A 16920-nucleotide genomic window follows, 5' to 3' on the forward strand; every position below is an offset into this window, starting at 1 on the left:
ATGCATTGAATTTCTCTTGAAAGAAATGTTAATGTGTGTGTGTGTGTGTGTAAGAGGACATATATGAAGCAAAGCAGATAGAGTTAGATTAAGTTGTTTTGTGCTGATAAAAAAGATAACGCTGAAATGAAGCAGCAGAGTAAATTATCAGTCCGGGAAAAGGTTCAGACTCCATTTAGGTGAAAGGTAACCGAGAAATTGCTAATACAATTACTTTAGTAACTCACATAAATGCCCATGTGCATTAACACATGCATAAATTTCCCCAGGTGGCTGCGTTACCAGGAATGGGATAACTGGCTAAATAAATCCTTAAAGCACCTTTTGTGCAGTGATGCAACAGAAATGAACAAAAGACGTTAGGATAAAAAATAACTAAAAGCAAAGTTAGATCTCATCAAGTATACCATCTGTGAGAAAGATCAAAGCCACGATCATCACAAACTGAATATAGACCTTCCCATACCAAGACTGCCCCTCACATCCACTACCCCCTATCCTTTCTCAAATTCTTTATCATTTTTCACAAACTTCTCTGTTTGGATAAGCTTCTAGTTTATGTCTTTATTGCTGTTCTTTAAGCAACACACACACACACACACACACACACACACACACACACAGAGAGAGAAAGAGAGAGAGAGAGAGAGAGTGAAAATAAGACACATAAAAGCACTGCACCTTCTTGGGATACTTTCAGCTACGACATGAACACAGCCCCTTAGCCATCGTGTGGACTCCATTCACGCTTCTGGATACTGTTGCTTTTTGGCGCACTGAAATTCCAGCCACCTTTGTTGCAAAGATGGTACTCGGTGCTTAGTATCTGAATATCAATTGAAAATATTCAGAAAATATACATTTAAAATATTTTGGGTTGAGTGGCAAGTTATCATTGTTATTAAAGGCCAGAGTCAAGAATCTAATGTTCTTGTTAAATTCTTCCTGGCTTTAGCCCCAGTGGACATGTAATCGTCTAAGTCCCCAGTTGAAGAAGGGAAAAAAAATCTCATTTCTCATTACTGTTCCTACAGGAATGTTAAAATTATAACAAACATTATAATAATATGAAACATAAAATTCCATCATGTTATGAAGGCAGAGTCAGCTAAAATTTGTTTTATTAAAGATCTGAATAAACTTACATGCCTGGAAAGGTAGACTGAGCAAGCTTCCAAAATTCATATACTGAGAAGTACTTTTTACCATTCAAACATATCTAAGAAAGTCAGTCAAATATTCTGTAATGATGTTTTAAAAAAATTGTATTTACTCTTGGTGAATGAACTTCACAGATAGAAAACACTCTAGAAAAATCTTCCTTTTAAAAGTTTACATTCATGTTTGTGTCCCTTTTCTTCATAAAGGAGTCACTATTACTTCATAGCATAGACAGAGGCCCAAGAGTCACTTCCTAAATAATTGGTTGAATTTCAAAATTAGAGGGGATTTCTTATATTGTAACATTTTTGATCAAACCTTCCTATGTAAAACTTAAGAATCTTATATTTGCAGACTTTGCATACTCGGAATACTTATGAAGTATTTAGAATCAGCTCAGGATCAAATGATATTTAAACGCACTTCCTTACTCAATGTTGCTGTTTTATTCTGTGTGTCTAATTTCTTAGTAGAACTGTGTGTAATGTTACTGAAGATTCTGGGAGACTGAGGGAGGCTGACAATACTTTCACCAATTTAAGCAAATACTATCTCCTCCCTCCTTTCTTCTTCCTTCCCTCTCTGCCTCGCTTCCTTTCTTCCTCCCTTCTTTTTCTTTCCCTCTTACCTTCCTTCCTTTCTTCTTCGCTCCTTCCTTTCTCTTTTCCTGCCCTCCCTTTTCCCTTCCCCCTTCTCCTTTTCTTTTCACTTTGTCTTTCTTTTCCTTTTCCTTCTCTTTCTCTTTTTCTTTCATTTTGTCTTTCTCCATCTTTCTTTCTGCTTTTCTTTCTTTCTTTCTTTCTTTCTTTCTTTCTTTCTTTCTTTCTTTCTCTCTCTCTCTCTCTCTCTCTCTCTTTCCCTTTATTAGTGTTGTTTGTTTCATTTTCTTCAATATATTAAGCAGATAAAAGCAGGAATGGTTTTGATGAAGTGGACAAGAGTCTCAAGAGCTGACCACTAGAACTGAGTTACATGGCAAAGGAATCTATGAGTCATTGGCATGGAATCCTTGTTTACATTTTAAGCCACTGATAAGATTTCCCCCAAAGTAAAAATAAAGTGATTGAAGATAAGTGTGCTAAGCAGTATTTTTTCTTTCCTTTGGGAAAAACAAAATCTAACACAAGTTAGAATACTTTCATGCTACTTGAGTTTGTTTCAAAAGGCAGCCTTTCACCAGACTAAAATGAAGATTTGAAATTTCCCTGTTAGAAATATGCTCACGTGTATAATCTTGTAAATACCAGCTTCTTTTATCTTCATGTTTTCTTGGTCTGCTTTCTTTTACAGCATAGGTGGAGAAGTAGGGCGAGGCCACGAAGGGAGTTACGTGGGCAAACATTTCCGCATGGGATTCATGACAATGCCTGCTCCTCAGGACAGACTTCCCCATCCTTGCTCCAGTGGCTTTTCTGTGAGATCACAGTCCCTGCACTCGGTTGGGGGCACAGATGATGACAGCAGCTGTGGCTCACGGAGACAACCACCCCCCAAGCCCAAGAGGGACCCCAGCACCAAGCTGAGCACCTCATCAGAGACGGTCGGCAGCACTGCAGCCAGTAAGAGTGGGAAACCCCCTGAGAGGACTGAAGGTAAAACACGCCATGCCCACGTCACCTAGAAATCTCTTTCAGGTAGTGTGTTCAGGTCAGCATACCCAGGAGCAACTGCCCTCCTCACTGGGCCACGTAATTCTGCCTCCATCACCCTGAGTTCTCAGAAAAGAAGAATTGAGAGGAAGGTTATTTATTTTTGTGTTGCCAAATTTCCAGAAGAATGTATTTCTGATGGTTCAGAAAGGGAAGGCAATATGCGAGTTTTTTTTAATCCTTTAAAGCTCCAAATTATTCAAAAATTATTTTACCCAGAAATATATCTAAAATTCATATTTTCTTATATTATTCATACAATTAAAGGTATTATTCTTTGATTATTAAGTAAGCATTTTAATGTAGAAAGATATCAAGAAGGAAAAGCTTGTAATCTTATCTTTGAGGAATAATCATTTTCAGCATTTTGGTGGATTTCTTTCCAGTGAATATGAATTTATGTATTTATGTGTGTATGTGTGTGTGTACTATAATCTTAGACTGCACTTTAGATCTCCAATTTTTACCTTTACCTGTCTGTATTTTTTCTTAGCTATGAAATATACAAATCAAATATATCCTAACTTCCTTGCTGGTCTATGACTATAAATTAAGTTACATCAACACCAGATCTCACCAGCTCTTTAGGCCTTATGTAATTAGTAGAGTCTCAGCTTCCCTGAGCTACTCTTTAGAACTCTTTGTGGGAAAGCGGCCTTAAGTGTGCCTTGACACAACTTGGTCATTTGGGGCTGCTCTAACAAAACACTATAGCCTGGGTGGCTTATAAGCAACAGCTCTTTATTTCTCACAGTTCTGGAGGCTGGAAGCCTGAGAGCTCTGTTGGGGTCCTCTTGCTGGTTGTATCCTCAAAGGGCAGAAAGGCCTCGCTGGCCTCTTCTTAGGAGGGTGCTAATCCCATTCATGACGACACTACTCTCTTTCCCTTTCTACCTCCAAATACAATCATTGCGGGATTAAGGTTTCAACATTCTAATTTGGGAGGGGGGTGCACAAACTTTCAGCTCATTGTACGGGCACATTCAGATCTTTACATGGCAAATATGGAAAACACTTCAAGGTTCCCAATGCTGCCAGTGACCAGTTCGAGAGAGGAGTTCCACCAGGTCCCAGAGCTACTCTTCTGCCCCACTGTCCTTTCTCCACAGCAAGCTTCTCTGAGGCCCTAGGGCACCAGGTGTCACCATAGTTTGCAGCAGAGAGCAACATCGGCTAGGCAGTGTTCATTGTCACATGGGCTCCCCAGTCCCTCATGAAAGTTCCCTGGACTTCTGGCCTTCTGGCCTAATCTTTCCATAGATTCTCATATGCAGTCCATGAGATCATATACCTATGAGATACGTGCCATTTCTTTCATCCTTGTCTCTCCTTTCTCTCTCATTGGTGCCAAGGTGCCTGTAGCCAAAAACAACCAATATCTTCAGTCGTATTGAATAACACCAATAAATGCCTGGAGATGGAGTCAATCTATAAATTCTACAAAAAAAAATACCTCCTGTGGCTTCAGTTTTTCCTACTATACATATGCAAAAAAATGCAATGCATATAAGTAAATGTTGTTAAGGCATACACGTGAATAAGATGTATCTGATTGCATATCTGCAAAATTGACATCATAGTGCATAGAGTCTTGTGTTTTGTATTTTCACTTATTCTATTGTAACTATTTTCCATGGTGTGCAACTTGTCAAGAAACAACTTTTACAGAGAGAAGTATACAGCACAGTAATTTAATTATCATCTTGTTGATGAATATTCGGATTGGTTCTGTGTTGCAGCTACAATGAATAGTACTGGAATGAACATTCGTGTGTGTGTGTGTGTGTGTGTGTGTGTGTGTAAAACTCAGTTATTCCTCTGCCTTCTCAGAGTATTAGACGTTTGACTATTTTTCTCAGAAGTAGGTCCTTCAATTTGTGACACATCCATATTTTTAGAAACAATGTATTCATAGGTGTTTAGTTAACTCAGTAGTCCACTAAAAGGCCCCAGAGGCCTACATTTTGCAACTTTTAAATGTTGTTCATAGGTTTCCTTGATACACGGTGCTTTTTATTTCTCATTATTTTCTGTGATTCTCTGTGCGGAAGTCACCACTCACGTACTTCTACTGCCGGAAAACTACATAATAAATTCTGTTAGATTGTTTGCAAAAGAAAATGACTGATTTAAGAAAGTGATCTCTGAAGGATGGGAGGCCTGAATGCAGCTGGGAATAACTTAAGAATAAAGGGGAATAAAAGAACCACCCAAAGAGAGAAGAGAGATGAGAGGGACAAAGTAGCCAGTAAGGGATGTGTTATCAACGTCATGCTAGCAGAAACATTTCTGAAAAGAGTGTAAAACATACACCTCAGAAAAGCCCCTTCATGGAGGGGGTAGCTGGGCTAGTTAGAGTGAAAGTATGGAGAAAATCATGATTACTGTCCCACAGAAAAGAAATTTGAGTGACAATTCACTTGTCTTAAAAATAGAAGGGATTCCCATTCATTTGAGATGTTTCATAGCTAGTTCCTGGGGCAGAGAGTCTGATCATTCTCTTTCCAATGCCTTAACCATCCAAGGATGGTGGGCTCCCAGTGGCTGCCTGCCAAACAGAAGGCAGCAGCTCAACGAGCTTTATTTCTTCTGAAGACAAAAAAGCAGATGTGGCTAAACTGCAGCAGCAAAGACTTGGTTAGACTTGGAAAAAATAGTTGCTGGGTAGTGAGCTCATTAAATGCCAACTCCAAATCCAACGTTTCTCCTCCAAAAGGAGCTCTGGGGATAGATGGAGAAACCCTCAGCTGCAATGGATCTTTGAAGGTGTTCAGTGGGTGACCTAAATTATTAGGACCCAGTGCAGAAATGGTAGACTTCCACAGAAAAGTAATTCTTCATGGGAATTCTACTTTCTCTTCAGAACACTTAATAAAATGGCAATTGCAAAAGTAGGCAATGTGCAAATCTCTTCTACCAAGTTATGACCTCTAATAGCATTGAGACATGGCGCAGTTCAGGAATGCAGAAAAAATCTTGAGTCCAAATGCATGTGTACATATGTGTGTACTCAAAGTCAAAAATATTAATATATAAATATGTAGATTGTTCTTTTATGAACTCTCAGTTCTGTATAATTATGTAATAACTGGAGTTCATTACAGAACATATGTTTTCTTTACAATTTTTCTAGTTATCAACAGCATAACAAAGATATTAAAAAATGACTTTTAAAATCTTAGCATGTCTTCTCTTTTCACATTAAATGCCAGCAAAATCAAAATATTGATTCAGTGGCATTAGAATGATTACCGTGGTAACCAGCTTCTATTTAAGTAAGGGATTATGACTTCCCTGTGGATAAAAGTAAAAAGAATTGGACTCTACAAAATGGCTTTTTGGAGTAGAAAAAAATAAAACTGATAAGCAGAAACAACAACAACAACAAAAATCACACACCAAGAAAAATACAATTTAGTGTTTAAAAATGGTAACTCTGTCCCTTTAAAAATGTGTATTTACTATTCTATTTTTAGATCATCTATAATAGTAACACCTTTAAAAAATGTATACAGTGGGAGCATAAACTAGCAATCAGTATACTATAAATATTTTATTTACCTCTTTTTATTGCTTCATTGTGGTTCCTGCTTCTTTTGAGAAAAAATTGGATGATATAAAATGGGTTAGGAAGAACGAGTGAAAGGCCTTATGAGCTGTGTCTCATGTGTGATCCAGAAAAAGGAGAGAGTGTGCAACCTCACATTGGTTATTCCTAATCCTCAGGTAAACACATAGCTGATTCCTCGATAATGTAATTGTCAGAAATGCTGTCTAGTTTGGGCCAAAGAGACTACTTAATAGGCAAACACTGACTTTAGGCAAGTGATCCAACAGGACTGTTCCTTTGCCTTTAAAACGATTGTGAATAAATGAGAAATTGATCACATCCTGCATCCCTCACAGCTTTATGACTACCTAGTGAACTAATGCAATGATTGTGCACAGTACAAAGAAGCTTAATGCCATTGAATCACCACTTCTAATAGGCCTGAATAACAGGAAATTTTGTTCTGGTACAGCACATGTATTAGAAACAAAGAGAAAAAGAAAAAAGATACAAAGCCACTTCACATGTTAGAGCCATAAAAGTTTTACATCTAGCTATTACCAAAATATGAGAGATAAGCACTAGAAAAGACAACCCTTATAGACTGTTGAGAATACCCTTATACACCAGGGAAAAGACTACCCTTATACACTGTTGATAGACATTAAGATAGCCATTATGAAATAGTGAACAGAGCAACAATTTAAATAGGACTGCCATATGATCCAGCAATCCCACTACTGAGTATATTTCCAAAGGAAATAAAACCAGCATGTTGAAGAAACATCTTTACTCTCATGTTCATTGCAGTAATATTCCCAACAGCCAAGATATGGAATCAACCTCAGCGCCCTTTAACAGATGAACAGATAAAGAAAATGTGACACACACACACACACTAGAATACTATTCAACCATAAAAAGAAAGAAAATCCTGACATTTTTGGCAACATGCATGGCCCTGGAGGATATTATGTAAAATGAAATTAGCCAAGCACAAAAAGACAGATACTTCTTGATCATACATGTAAAGAATAAAAAAGTTAAACCTATAGAAGTAAAGAGTAGCATGGTGATCACTAGGGTGTAGGGTAGGAGAGGGTGAAAATATTGGTAGAAGGATATAACATTTCAATTAGAAGAAATAAGTTAAAAATGTCTATTGTACATGGGGACTATAGTTAGTAACAATGTATTGTACTGAGCATCCTTAAGTGATTTTGAATTCTCACCACAAAAAATGTTATGTGAGCTGATATATAAACTAGCTCAATGTAGCCATTATACAATGTATATGTATTTCAAAATAACATACATGGCAAATATGTACAATTTTTGTCAATTAAAAATAAATAGGCCAGGCATGGTGGGTTACACCTATAATCCCAGTACTTTGGGAGGCAAAGACAGGTGGATCATTTGTGGTCAGGAGTTTGAGACTAGCCTGGCCAACATGGTGAAACCCTAGCTGTATAAAAAATACAAAAACTATTCAGGTATGCAGGCAGGAGCCTGTAATCCCAGTTACTCAGAAAGCTGAGGCAGAATTGCTTGAACCCAATAGGCAGAGTTTGCAGTGAGCTGAGATTACACCACTGCACTGCAGCCTGGGTGATGGAGTGAGACTCTGTCTCAAAAATAAAATAAAATAAAATAAAATAAAATTAGGGAAAAGAAGCAAAAATTACACAATGCCCCAAATAAACAGAAAACTATTCCTCAGATATAATAATCTTTTAATAATATTATGGCATTAAGAAGTATGCCCTAGGTAAAATAATCTTTTAATAACATTGTGACATTAATAAGTGTTCCCAAGGCATAATAATCTTTTAATATTGTGACATTAACATAGTGTTTAGTATAAAGAAGAATATTTTATTAACCTTTAATTATCTCTACATTTTAAAGTCTTTACAAGAATCAGCTAAGTGTTCTTGTTTTCCATTTATTATGAACTCTTAATTTATTTTCAAATTTCTTTATGATAAAATTTCATGACGATCTCTTTACAAAACAATGAAGTACTTTTGAATCGGGATAGTTCTCCCGATTTCTGACTTTACGTTTTAGAAATGTTAAGTAGAGTCATGTCTTTGACAGCAAAAGTTGGGATACCTGCTACAATATTTGCGGTCATGATTGTTGTTAAATCTTGGAATGTGTGGTTGAGCCAGAACCAAGTAAAGCTGACGTTTGTTATAAGTCACTACCTTAAAAGCAGACACAAACCCCTTTTTAAGGATTACCAGAAATAGTAATTTAGAGCCTTTAATGATGTTGTTTTCATGCCTCCATTTATTCAGAAAGTACTTTGAGTGTCTACCCTGTCCTACTGGGATCCAGCTCGAGCAACAAAGAGAACACAAATGGTGCTTTCACTCACGTTACTTGCAAACAGTTTTGGTTCTACTTCTCCAGCACAGCCTGTTTTCCTCTACCCAGGTGACAGAGCCAGCAATGAGTTAAAGGAACAATTTCTAGAAACCAGAAAATCTGGCATGACAACCATGTGCCTTTCGTTTACGTAATTGGGTGTTTATCTAGGGAAGAAATAGTTTAACACATTTTAATAGCGTGCTTTTTCCTACAAAGCATATCTGTTGATTGTGGCTGTTTGGTGTTGACCAACTTAAAGAAGCCAGAATTTGATTTCCTTCCAATGTAAAACTTTATAAACAACGTGGAGACAGTTGAAAAAGGAGTGGAAACAAGTTGAGTGTGTTTATCTCGGGGAACTTGCAGGTTTCCCAGATTAGATTCCTAGTTTGAGAACTTAAGTCAGCACCAGTCAGGGCCAGCCACATATTTGATTTTGCTCTCTCCGTTCCTAGTACAGATCTGTGACACTTGTAAGTGGCCATAACATTTTTTAAAAGACTATTCCTGGAAGTCCTCACAAGAGCAGTCAGGCAAAAAATAATAAATAAATAAATAAATAAATGGCATCCAAACTGGAAAAACGGAAGTCAAATTATCCCCGTTCTCTAATGATTTGATCTTGTACCTAGAAAAATCTAATGATACCACAAAAAAACCCTTATATTTGATAAGTGTATTCAGTAAAGTTCCAGGATATGAAATTAACATTCAGAAATCAATAGCATTTTATATACCAATAATAATCTAGCTGAGGACCACTTCAAAAAGTCAATTTCATTTATAATAGCTATAAAAATATCTAGGAATATATTTCACCAAGGTGGTGAAACATCTCTATAGGGACAACTACAAAATATTGATGAAAGAAATCATCGATGACACAATGGAAAAACATCCATGCTTTAGGACTGGAAGAATCAGTATGATTAAAATGACCATGTTGTCTAAAGCAATCTAGAGATTCAACAGAATCCCTATCAAATTACCAATGTCATTTTCCACATAATGAATAAAGTTTACATGAAACCATAAAAAAAAGAAGCCTGAATACTCAAAGCAATTCTAAACAAAAAGAACAAAGCAAAGGTGGGGGAATCACATTATTATCTGACTTCAAATTATACTACAAGGCTACTGTAATCAAGACAGCATGGCATAAAAATAAACATAATGGAACAGAATAGAGAACCCAGGAATAAAGCTACATACCTATAATCAACTGATCTTTGAAAGAGTTAAGAAAAATGAAAAATGTGCACTGGGGACAGAACACACTATTTAATAAATGGTGCTGGGAAAATTGGATAGTCAAATGCAAAAGAATGAAGCTTATATTAGGGTTCTCTAGAGGGACAGAACTAATAGGATAGATGTATATATGATAGAGAGTTTATTAAGGAATATTGACTTACACAATCACAAGGTGAAGTCCCACAATAGGTCATCCACAAGCTGAGGAGTAAGGAAGCCAGCTTGAGTCACAAAACCTCACAAGTAGGGAAGCCAACAGAGCAGCTTTTTGTCTGTGACTGAAGGCCCTGGCAAACCACCGGTGTAAGTCCAAGAATCGAAAAGCGGAAGAACTTGGAGTCCAATGTTCAAGAGCAGTTAGCATCTAGCATGGGAGAAAGACGAAGCCTGGGAGACTGAGCGAGTCAAGTCCTTCCACGTTCTTCCACCTGCTTTTATTCTATCCACACTGGCAGCTGATCCTATGATGCCTACCAGGATTGAGGGTGGGTCTGCCTCTCCCAGTCCACTGACTCAAATGTTAATCTCCTTTGCAACACCCTCATAGACACACCCAGGAACCGTGTTTCACATCTTTCAGTCCAATTGAATTGACACTCAGTGTTAACCATCACAAAGCTAGATGCATGCTACTCAGCATGTACAAAAATCAACTCGAGATGGATTAAAGATCTAAATATAAGATCTGAAGCTATACAAACCCTAGAAGAAAATTTAGCAAAAATGCCTCTGGACATTGGCCTAGGTAAAGAATTCGACCACATCCTCAAAAGCAAACACAACAAAAACAAAAATAGACAAATGAGCTTAATTAAACTAAGAAGATTTTACACAGCAAAATAAACAATTAACAGAGTAAACAGACAAACTACAGAATAGAAAAAAATATTGGCAAGCTATGCATCTGAAAAAGGCCTAATATCCAGAATCTATAAGAAAAACAACTCCAGAAAAAAAAAAAAAAACCAGTAACCCCATACAAAGTCCGCAAAGGGCATAAATAATAGACAGTTTTCAAGAGAAGACATACAAGCAGCCAATAAACATATGAAAAATGCTGAACATCACTATTCATCACATAAATCCAATTTAAAACCACGATAAGATGTCATCTTATGCTAGTCAGAATGGCTATTAAAAAGTTTAAAAACAACGGATGTTGGCAGAGAAAAGGGAATATTTATACACTGTCAGTTGGAATATATATTAGTACAACCTTTATGAAAAATAGTATGGGCATTTCTCAAAGAAGGAAAACTAGAACTACTGTTTAATGCTACAATCCCACTACTGGGTGTATATACCCAAAGGGAAAGGAATCATTTCACCAAATTTCTTTGTTTTGTTTTAATACATTAAATTTGTGATAGTTCCTTACACACTTATATGTTTATTGCAGCACTATTCACAATAGCAAACATACAGAATTAACTTACATGTTAATTCTGAATAAGGATTGAATAAGGAAAATGTAGCATACATACACACATGCATCACAGAATACTACGCAGCCATAAAAACAAATGAAATGTCTTTTCTAGCAACATAAATGGAACTGGAAGTCATCCTAAGTGAAATAACTCAGAAACAGGAAGTCAAATACCTCACGTTCTCACTTATAAGTGGGAGCTCAACAATGGGTACACACGGACATACAAAGTGTAGACAACATTGGGTAATAGACAACATTGGAGACTCCAAAAGGTAGAAGGATGGGTGGGGGCGAGGGTTGAAAAATCATCCAGTGTGTAAATGTGCTCTATTTCAATGATGGGTGCAATAAAAGCCCAGCAAACAGATCTTGGTTTCATATCACTGAGGCAGACATTAGCACTCTTTTTCTCCCTCAGCCTCAGTTTTCTCTCTGTAAAATGGAAATAACGATATTGACCGTCTGTGGCAGGCAGAATTCTAAGATGGTATCCAAGATTCCCCCACTCCCTGCTGTAATACTCCTGCATCATCCTTGGACCTGAGGCCCCGTTGCTGGCTTGAAGATAGAGGGGCCATGTGGTAAGGCACATGGGCATCCTCTGAGAGTTGAGAGCAGCACCATGGCTGAAAGCAAGAAAGCTGGGGCCTGGTTTTATAACTGCAAGGAACTGAATCTGCCAGCAGTGACTGAGCCTGAAGGTAGGTTTTTCTCTGGAACCTCCAAACGAAGATTCAGCCTGGCCGCCAGCTTGAATAAAACAAACAAGCTTGTGGGATCCTGAGCAGAGAATGTAGTCTTTTGGGTTCTGGCTGTGCCCAGGACTCTGATCTATGGAAGTGTGAGCTAGTAAAGGTATTGATTTTTAAGCTGCTAAATTTGTGATCACTTGCTAAGCAGCAATAAAAATATAACCCATCTTATAAAGTTGCTAGGCAGAAAAAGGTGGGGTAGCAAAGCACCTGGCTTAGTGTCTGACAAATAGCAGATGCTGGATAAGTTTGCTTCCCTTGCCCTGTCAGTGCTGGGCTGTATTCTTAGGTAGGGCAGGGTGGTTAAGACAACAGCAGTGACTTCCCAAATGTCCCTGGCCAAACTTTGAAAATAAATAAGATGATGGAGCCTCAGGAAATACCGACATATGTAGCCCTTTGAAGAGCTGCTTTGCTTTTTCTGAATTTATTTGGCTCTTCTGAAAGAATGTTTCCTTTTTCAGCAATATTTATTGTTCCTTCAAAAGGCTCAGCGATGGCTTTTCTGGTGGCTTTTTGACAGGCTTGTCTGATCGCAACTTGCCTGGTTAGTGCCTTTGTTCACATAGCAAGGGACACTGGTACCTCACAGTATGCCCCCAAGAAGTGCTCAAAACCCTGTTTAGCACTATACCAGTAAAGCACAAAGAAAGTGCAAAGCAAGCTCTCAAAATCTCCATTGTTTTGGCACTGGATAGTGTTCTAATGTGCATTCTTGTTTGTTTTATTAGGAGAGGGTGTAGGAGGTTATCACTGAAGGCCCACATTCCTGGATTTCTCTTCCCAGGTTGGCAGAATCAGATGCTGCTAGGCTTCCTAGTGTAAGACCCATCTGTCAAACCAGGCACTGCTCAGATGGAGATGGAGTTGCACATCTACCATGTGTGATCTTTTTCTAAATGTACCTCGAGGCTCATGAATGAAACAATTTGCAAGTCAAGTCATCATGCAATGTGTCCTTCTCTCAGTCCTTGCTGCGGTTCTTGTCCAGTCCAAAGAATACCCTGCCTCTTTAATGATCTCGCCCAACACCCGCCTAGTAAGTTCAGCATTGGCCTAGTCTGTTCAGGGTCTTAGATTCACAATATGTCCCATTACCCATGTTTTTGGCACAGATGGAGCCTTCCATGAGAAACCAACAAGCCCAATGTGCCTGTGTGTCTATTGTAATGAGGCTTTGAGTTTGCGGTGTTTTACTGCTGTGTAACGAACTACCATAAATTTAATGGATTAAACAACATACTTCTGCTAGCCCACAGTTTCTTTGGGTTAGGAGTCAGCTCAAGATTTTCCAAGGCTTCAATCTATGGTGTCAGCTGAAGTTGGAGTCTCATCTGAGGCTCAGGATTTTTTCTCAAGCTTACATAGTTGTCGGCAGAATTTCTTTTTCTTGTTTATTTATTTATTTTTGCTGTTGTAGATCACGCAGTAGCTTGCTATTTCAAGAACAGAAGAGTTTCTTGGATGTTTATTTTGTCCTTTCAGAGAAAGCCTGAATCCTCTTTTTATTTTTTGAGACGTAGTATTTGCTCTTGTTGCCCAGGCTAGAATCCAATGGCAAGATCTCAGCTCACTGAAACCTCTGTCTCCTGGGTTCAAGCAATTCTCCTGCCTCAGCTTCCAAGAAGCTGGGATTACTGGCATGTGCCACCATGCCTGGCTAATTTTTTTGTGTTTTTGGTAGAGACATGGTTTCTCTGTGTTGGTCAGGCTGGTCTTGAACTCCCGAACTCAGGTGATTCGCCCAGCTAGGCCTCTCAAAGTGCTGGGATTATAGGTGTGAGACACCACACCTGGCTGCCTGGATCCTCTTTTAAAGAGTTCATCTGATTAACACAGGCCCACCCAGAACAATCTACTTTATTATTATTATTTTGTGACAGTCTCTCTTCTCTGTTGCCCAGGCTGGGGCGCAGTGGCATGATCATAGCTTATTGCAGCCTGAAATCCTGGGCTCAAGCAATCGTACTGCCTCAGCTTCCTAAGTAGCTTGGATTACAGGTATGTGCCACCATGCCAAGTTATTTTGTATTTTTTTGTAGAGATAAAGTCTTGTTATATTGCCTGGGCTGGTCTGAAATTCCTGACCTCAAGTGTTCCTCCTGCCTCTGCCTCCCAAAATGCTGGAATTATAGGTGTGAGTCACTGCACTGGGCCTAATCTCCTTTCTTATTAACTCAGAGTCAACCTAGTAAAAACAATAATTATAACTGGAAAATCTCTTCACCTTCTTCCATAAACCCTAACTTAGTCAAGGGAGTGAAATACTATCATATTCACAGTCCTGCTTCTGCACTCAATGAGAGACTTATACAGGGTAGAAACTCTTGAGGGCAGGAATCTTGTGTATAACCTAGAATTCTGAGTTCTCAAGGTGATACTAAGGAGAATAGAAATATATTGCTTTCCTAGAAACCATCCAACTCTGGCTGAATACTTCAAAAGTCAATTCATGCAAACTTAATGAAAACCATAAAAGGTAAACTAAAATTCCATGGGATGATAGAAATATGACAATACAATCTAAATACTTGACAAATAGGGCACAAAATAACTCCCTTGCCTATTTTTCTCTTTGTCTTTCCTTTGCTCCACGTAATGAAAATCATCCCTCTGCAAAGTGCTTGGACTATTTTGTTGGGTGGAAAAATCTCATTTTCTTTGGCTTCACATGTGAGGAAATACACTCTTTATTTCAGCATTCCTCGGGCCACAGAACTTCTGGAACATAAAGATCCAAGTACAATACTGGACACTAAAGTGATATTAACATTAAAATTAGAGTGTACATAAATATCAGTCTGAACGATCCTCACTGCTGAGTTTCCTAATTGGGGAGCTCTCTTGTTGACCTGGCATGGGAACTGGGCCCGTAAATCCCTAGAGTTGTGGAACAGATAATGCTCAGTGTCCTCGATACAGCAAATTCACTCCCTAGTGCTTTTACCTGTCATTCTCCAGAATCCCTGGATGGTAGCGATTGGTGATGGTAATTTATGCTGTGTACCTTTCTGATCTCTGCCTGTTCTGTAGCATATTGGTGACAAATATGACTCTATGTTTCCAAGTTACACAATTCCTTACTTGCAACAACTGGATCCATTTCCCATAATGGATAGATGGACATAAAAAAGCATGTCTTCAAAAGAAGTGGAGAAAGGGCAACATACTAAATGTAACCCTCTTGCAACTTTCCCCTTAGTCTCTGTTTTTATTTGGCCTCAAACATATGTAAAGTTTGATCTCTTTGCATTTATGTGAAAGCATTAGAAAAAAATTGTACTAAATTATTGAATTACAAATTACTAGGATTTTATAAACAAAATGGAAGGAAAGACTTCATAATCTGTCTTTATTCAATGACTTCCACCTTTTTTATCTCTTTTCTCCACAAATATGGATGCTACCTTAGAAGGCACCTCAGAGTCTACGCCTCTCTCTCTCTCTATGTATATATACATATATATGTGTAGTAGACTCTCTGCTAAATATATATACACACATATATACATATGTACACATATGTATAATAGTCTACTATATATATGTATATATACACTCATATATATATATGGAGAGAGAGAGGGAGATGCATTTTGCCCAGGCTGGAGTGCAGTGGCATGATCTTCGTTCACTGCAGCCTCTGCCTCCCAGGTTCAAACCATTCTTGGCCTCAGCCTTCCAAGTAGCTGAGATTACAGAAGGCTGCCACCATGCCCAGCTCTGTTTTGTGTTTTTAGTAGAGACAGGGTTTTGCCATGTTGAACGGTCTTGTCTTGAACTTCTACCTCAAGTGATCCTCCCACCTCAGCCTCCCAAAATGTTTGGATTACAGGTGTGAGCCACCACACCTGCCCCACTGCCTGTACTTATATAAGCATGCTCCCTGGGAGTTAACCTGGCTTCATTCTCATCTTTCCAACTCAGTCAGTATTTTTTTTTCTTTTTGAAATGGAGTCTTACTCTGTTGCCCAGGCTGGAGTGTAGTGGTATGATCTTGGCTCACTGCAACCTCCACCTCTCATGTTCAAGCAATTCTCCTGCATCAGTCTCCTGAGTAAATAGGACTACAGGTGCCCGCCACTACACCAGGGTAATTTTTTGTATTTTTAGTAGAGACGGGGTTTCACCATGTGGGCCAGGATAGTCTCAATCTCCTTACCTCGTGATCCACTTACCTCGGCCTCCCAGAGTGCTGTGCTGGAATTACAGGCATAAGCCACTGTGCCTGGCCTCAGTCAGTATTTTTTAGAGTATATCTGACAAAAACAATTTTCCCACTTGATAACATAAAGCATTTGGTACTGTACAAAAGGATAAAATGATTTTTTATATTTTAAGAAAGTGACCTTCTTTATACTGCTACTCTCCATCTCATAGATTCAATAGCAATGGGAAGAAATCTTTCTAATGGGTGAATGTACCCCAGAGCAGATTGACAATGAAATTAACTCATTTGAGACTGCATCCTTGAGCAGGTGGCTCCTTCAGGCCACCCTCTGCATCCCTCCCTCCCTGCTCAGCTGGCTGCATGAAGGCCTTTTGCACATGCTTGATCTACTGCCTCCACCCTCATTTGTCCACATCCAAAATCCACTGCTCTCCAATGCCCTCACCATGAACGAAATTGAATCTTGGTTCTCATCTCAATGATGTTCTTTTATCCCTATCCTTTGATATGTCTCTTCAGCATTTCAAACTATGACCTTCTATACTTCCTAAATCCCATGCTCCTTGGCTTTT

The 16920-nt window shown here is 38.5% G+C and overlaps 1 protein-coding gene across 7 annotated transcripts in view; it reads left to right on the forward strand.

Annotated features, from left to right (window-relative positions):
- The window catches only part of NYAP2 (neuronal tyrosine-phosphorylated phosphoinositide-3-kinase adaptor 2), a 382953-nt gene that overhangs the window by 106834 nt on the left and 259199 nt on the right, over window positions 1-16920 (forward strand). For all 7 annotated transcript variants that reach the window (XM_078329186.1, XM_008999586.4, XM_035305903.3 and 4 more), the window contains one exon: window positions 2452-2753. In XM_078329186.1, coding sequence (XP_078185312.1) covers window positions 2452-2753 — 302 coding nt within the window. The remainder of the gene's footprint in view (window positions 1-2451; window positions 2754-16920) is intronic.

The sequence above is a fragment of the Callithrix jacchus genome, chromosome 6, assembly GCF_049354715.1.
Source record: "Callithrix jacchus isolate 240 chromosome 6, calJac240_pri, whole genome shotgun sequence".
NCBI lineage: Eukaryota > Metazoa > Chordata > Mammalia > Primates > Cebidae > Callithrix > Callithrix jacchus.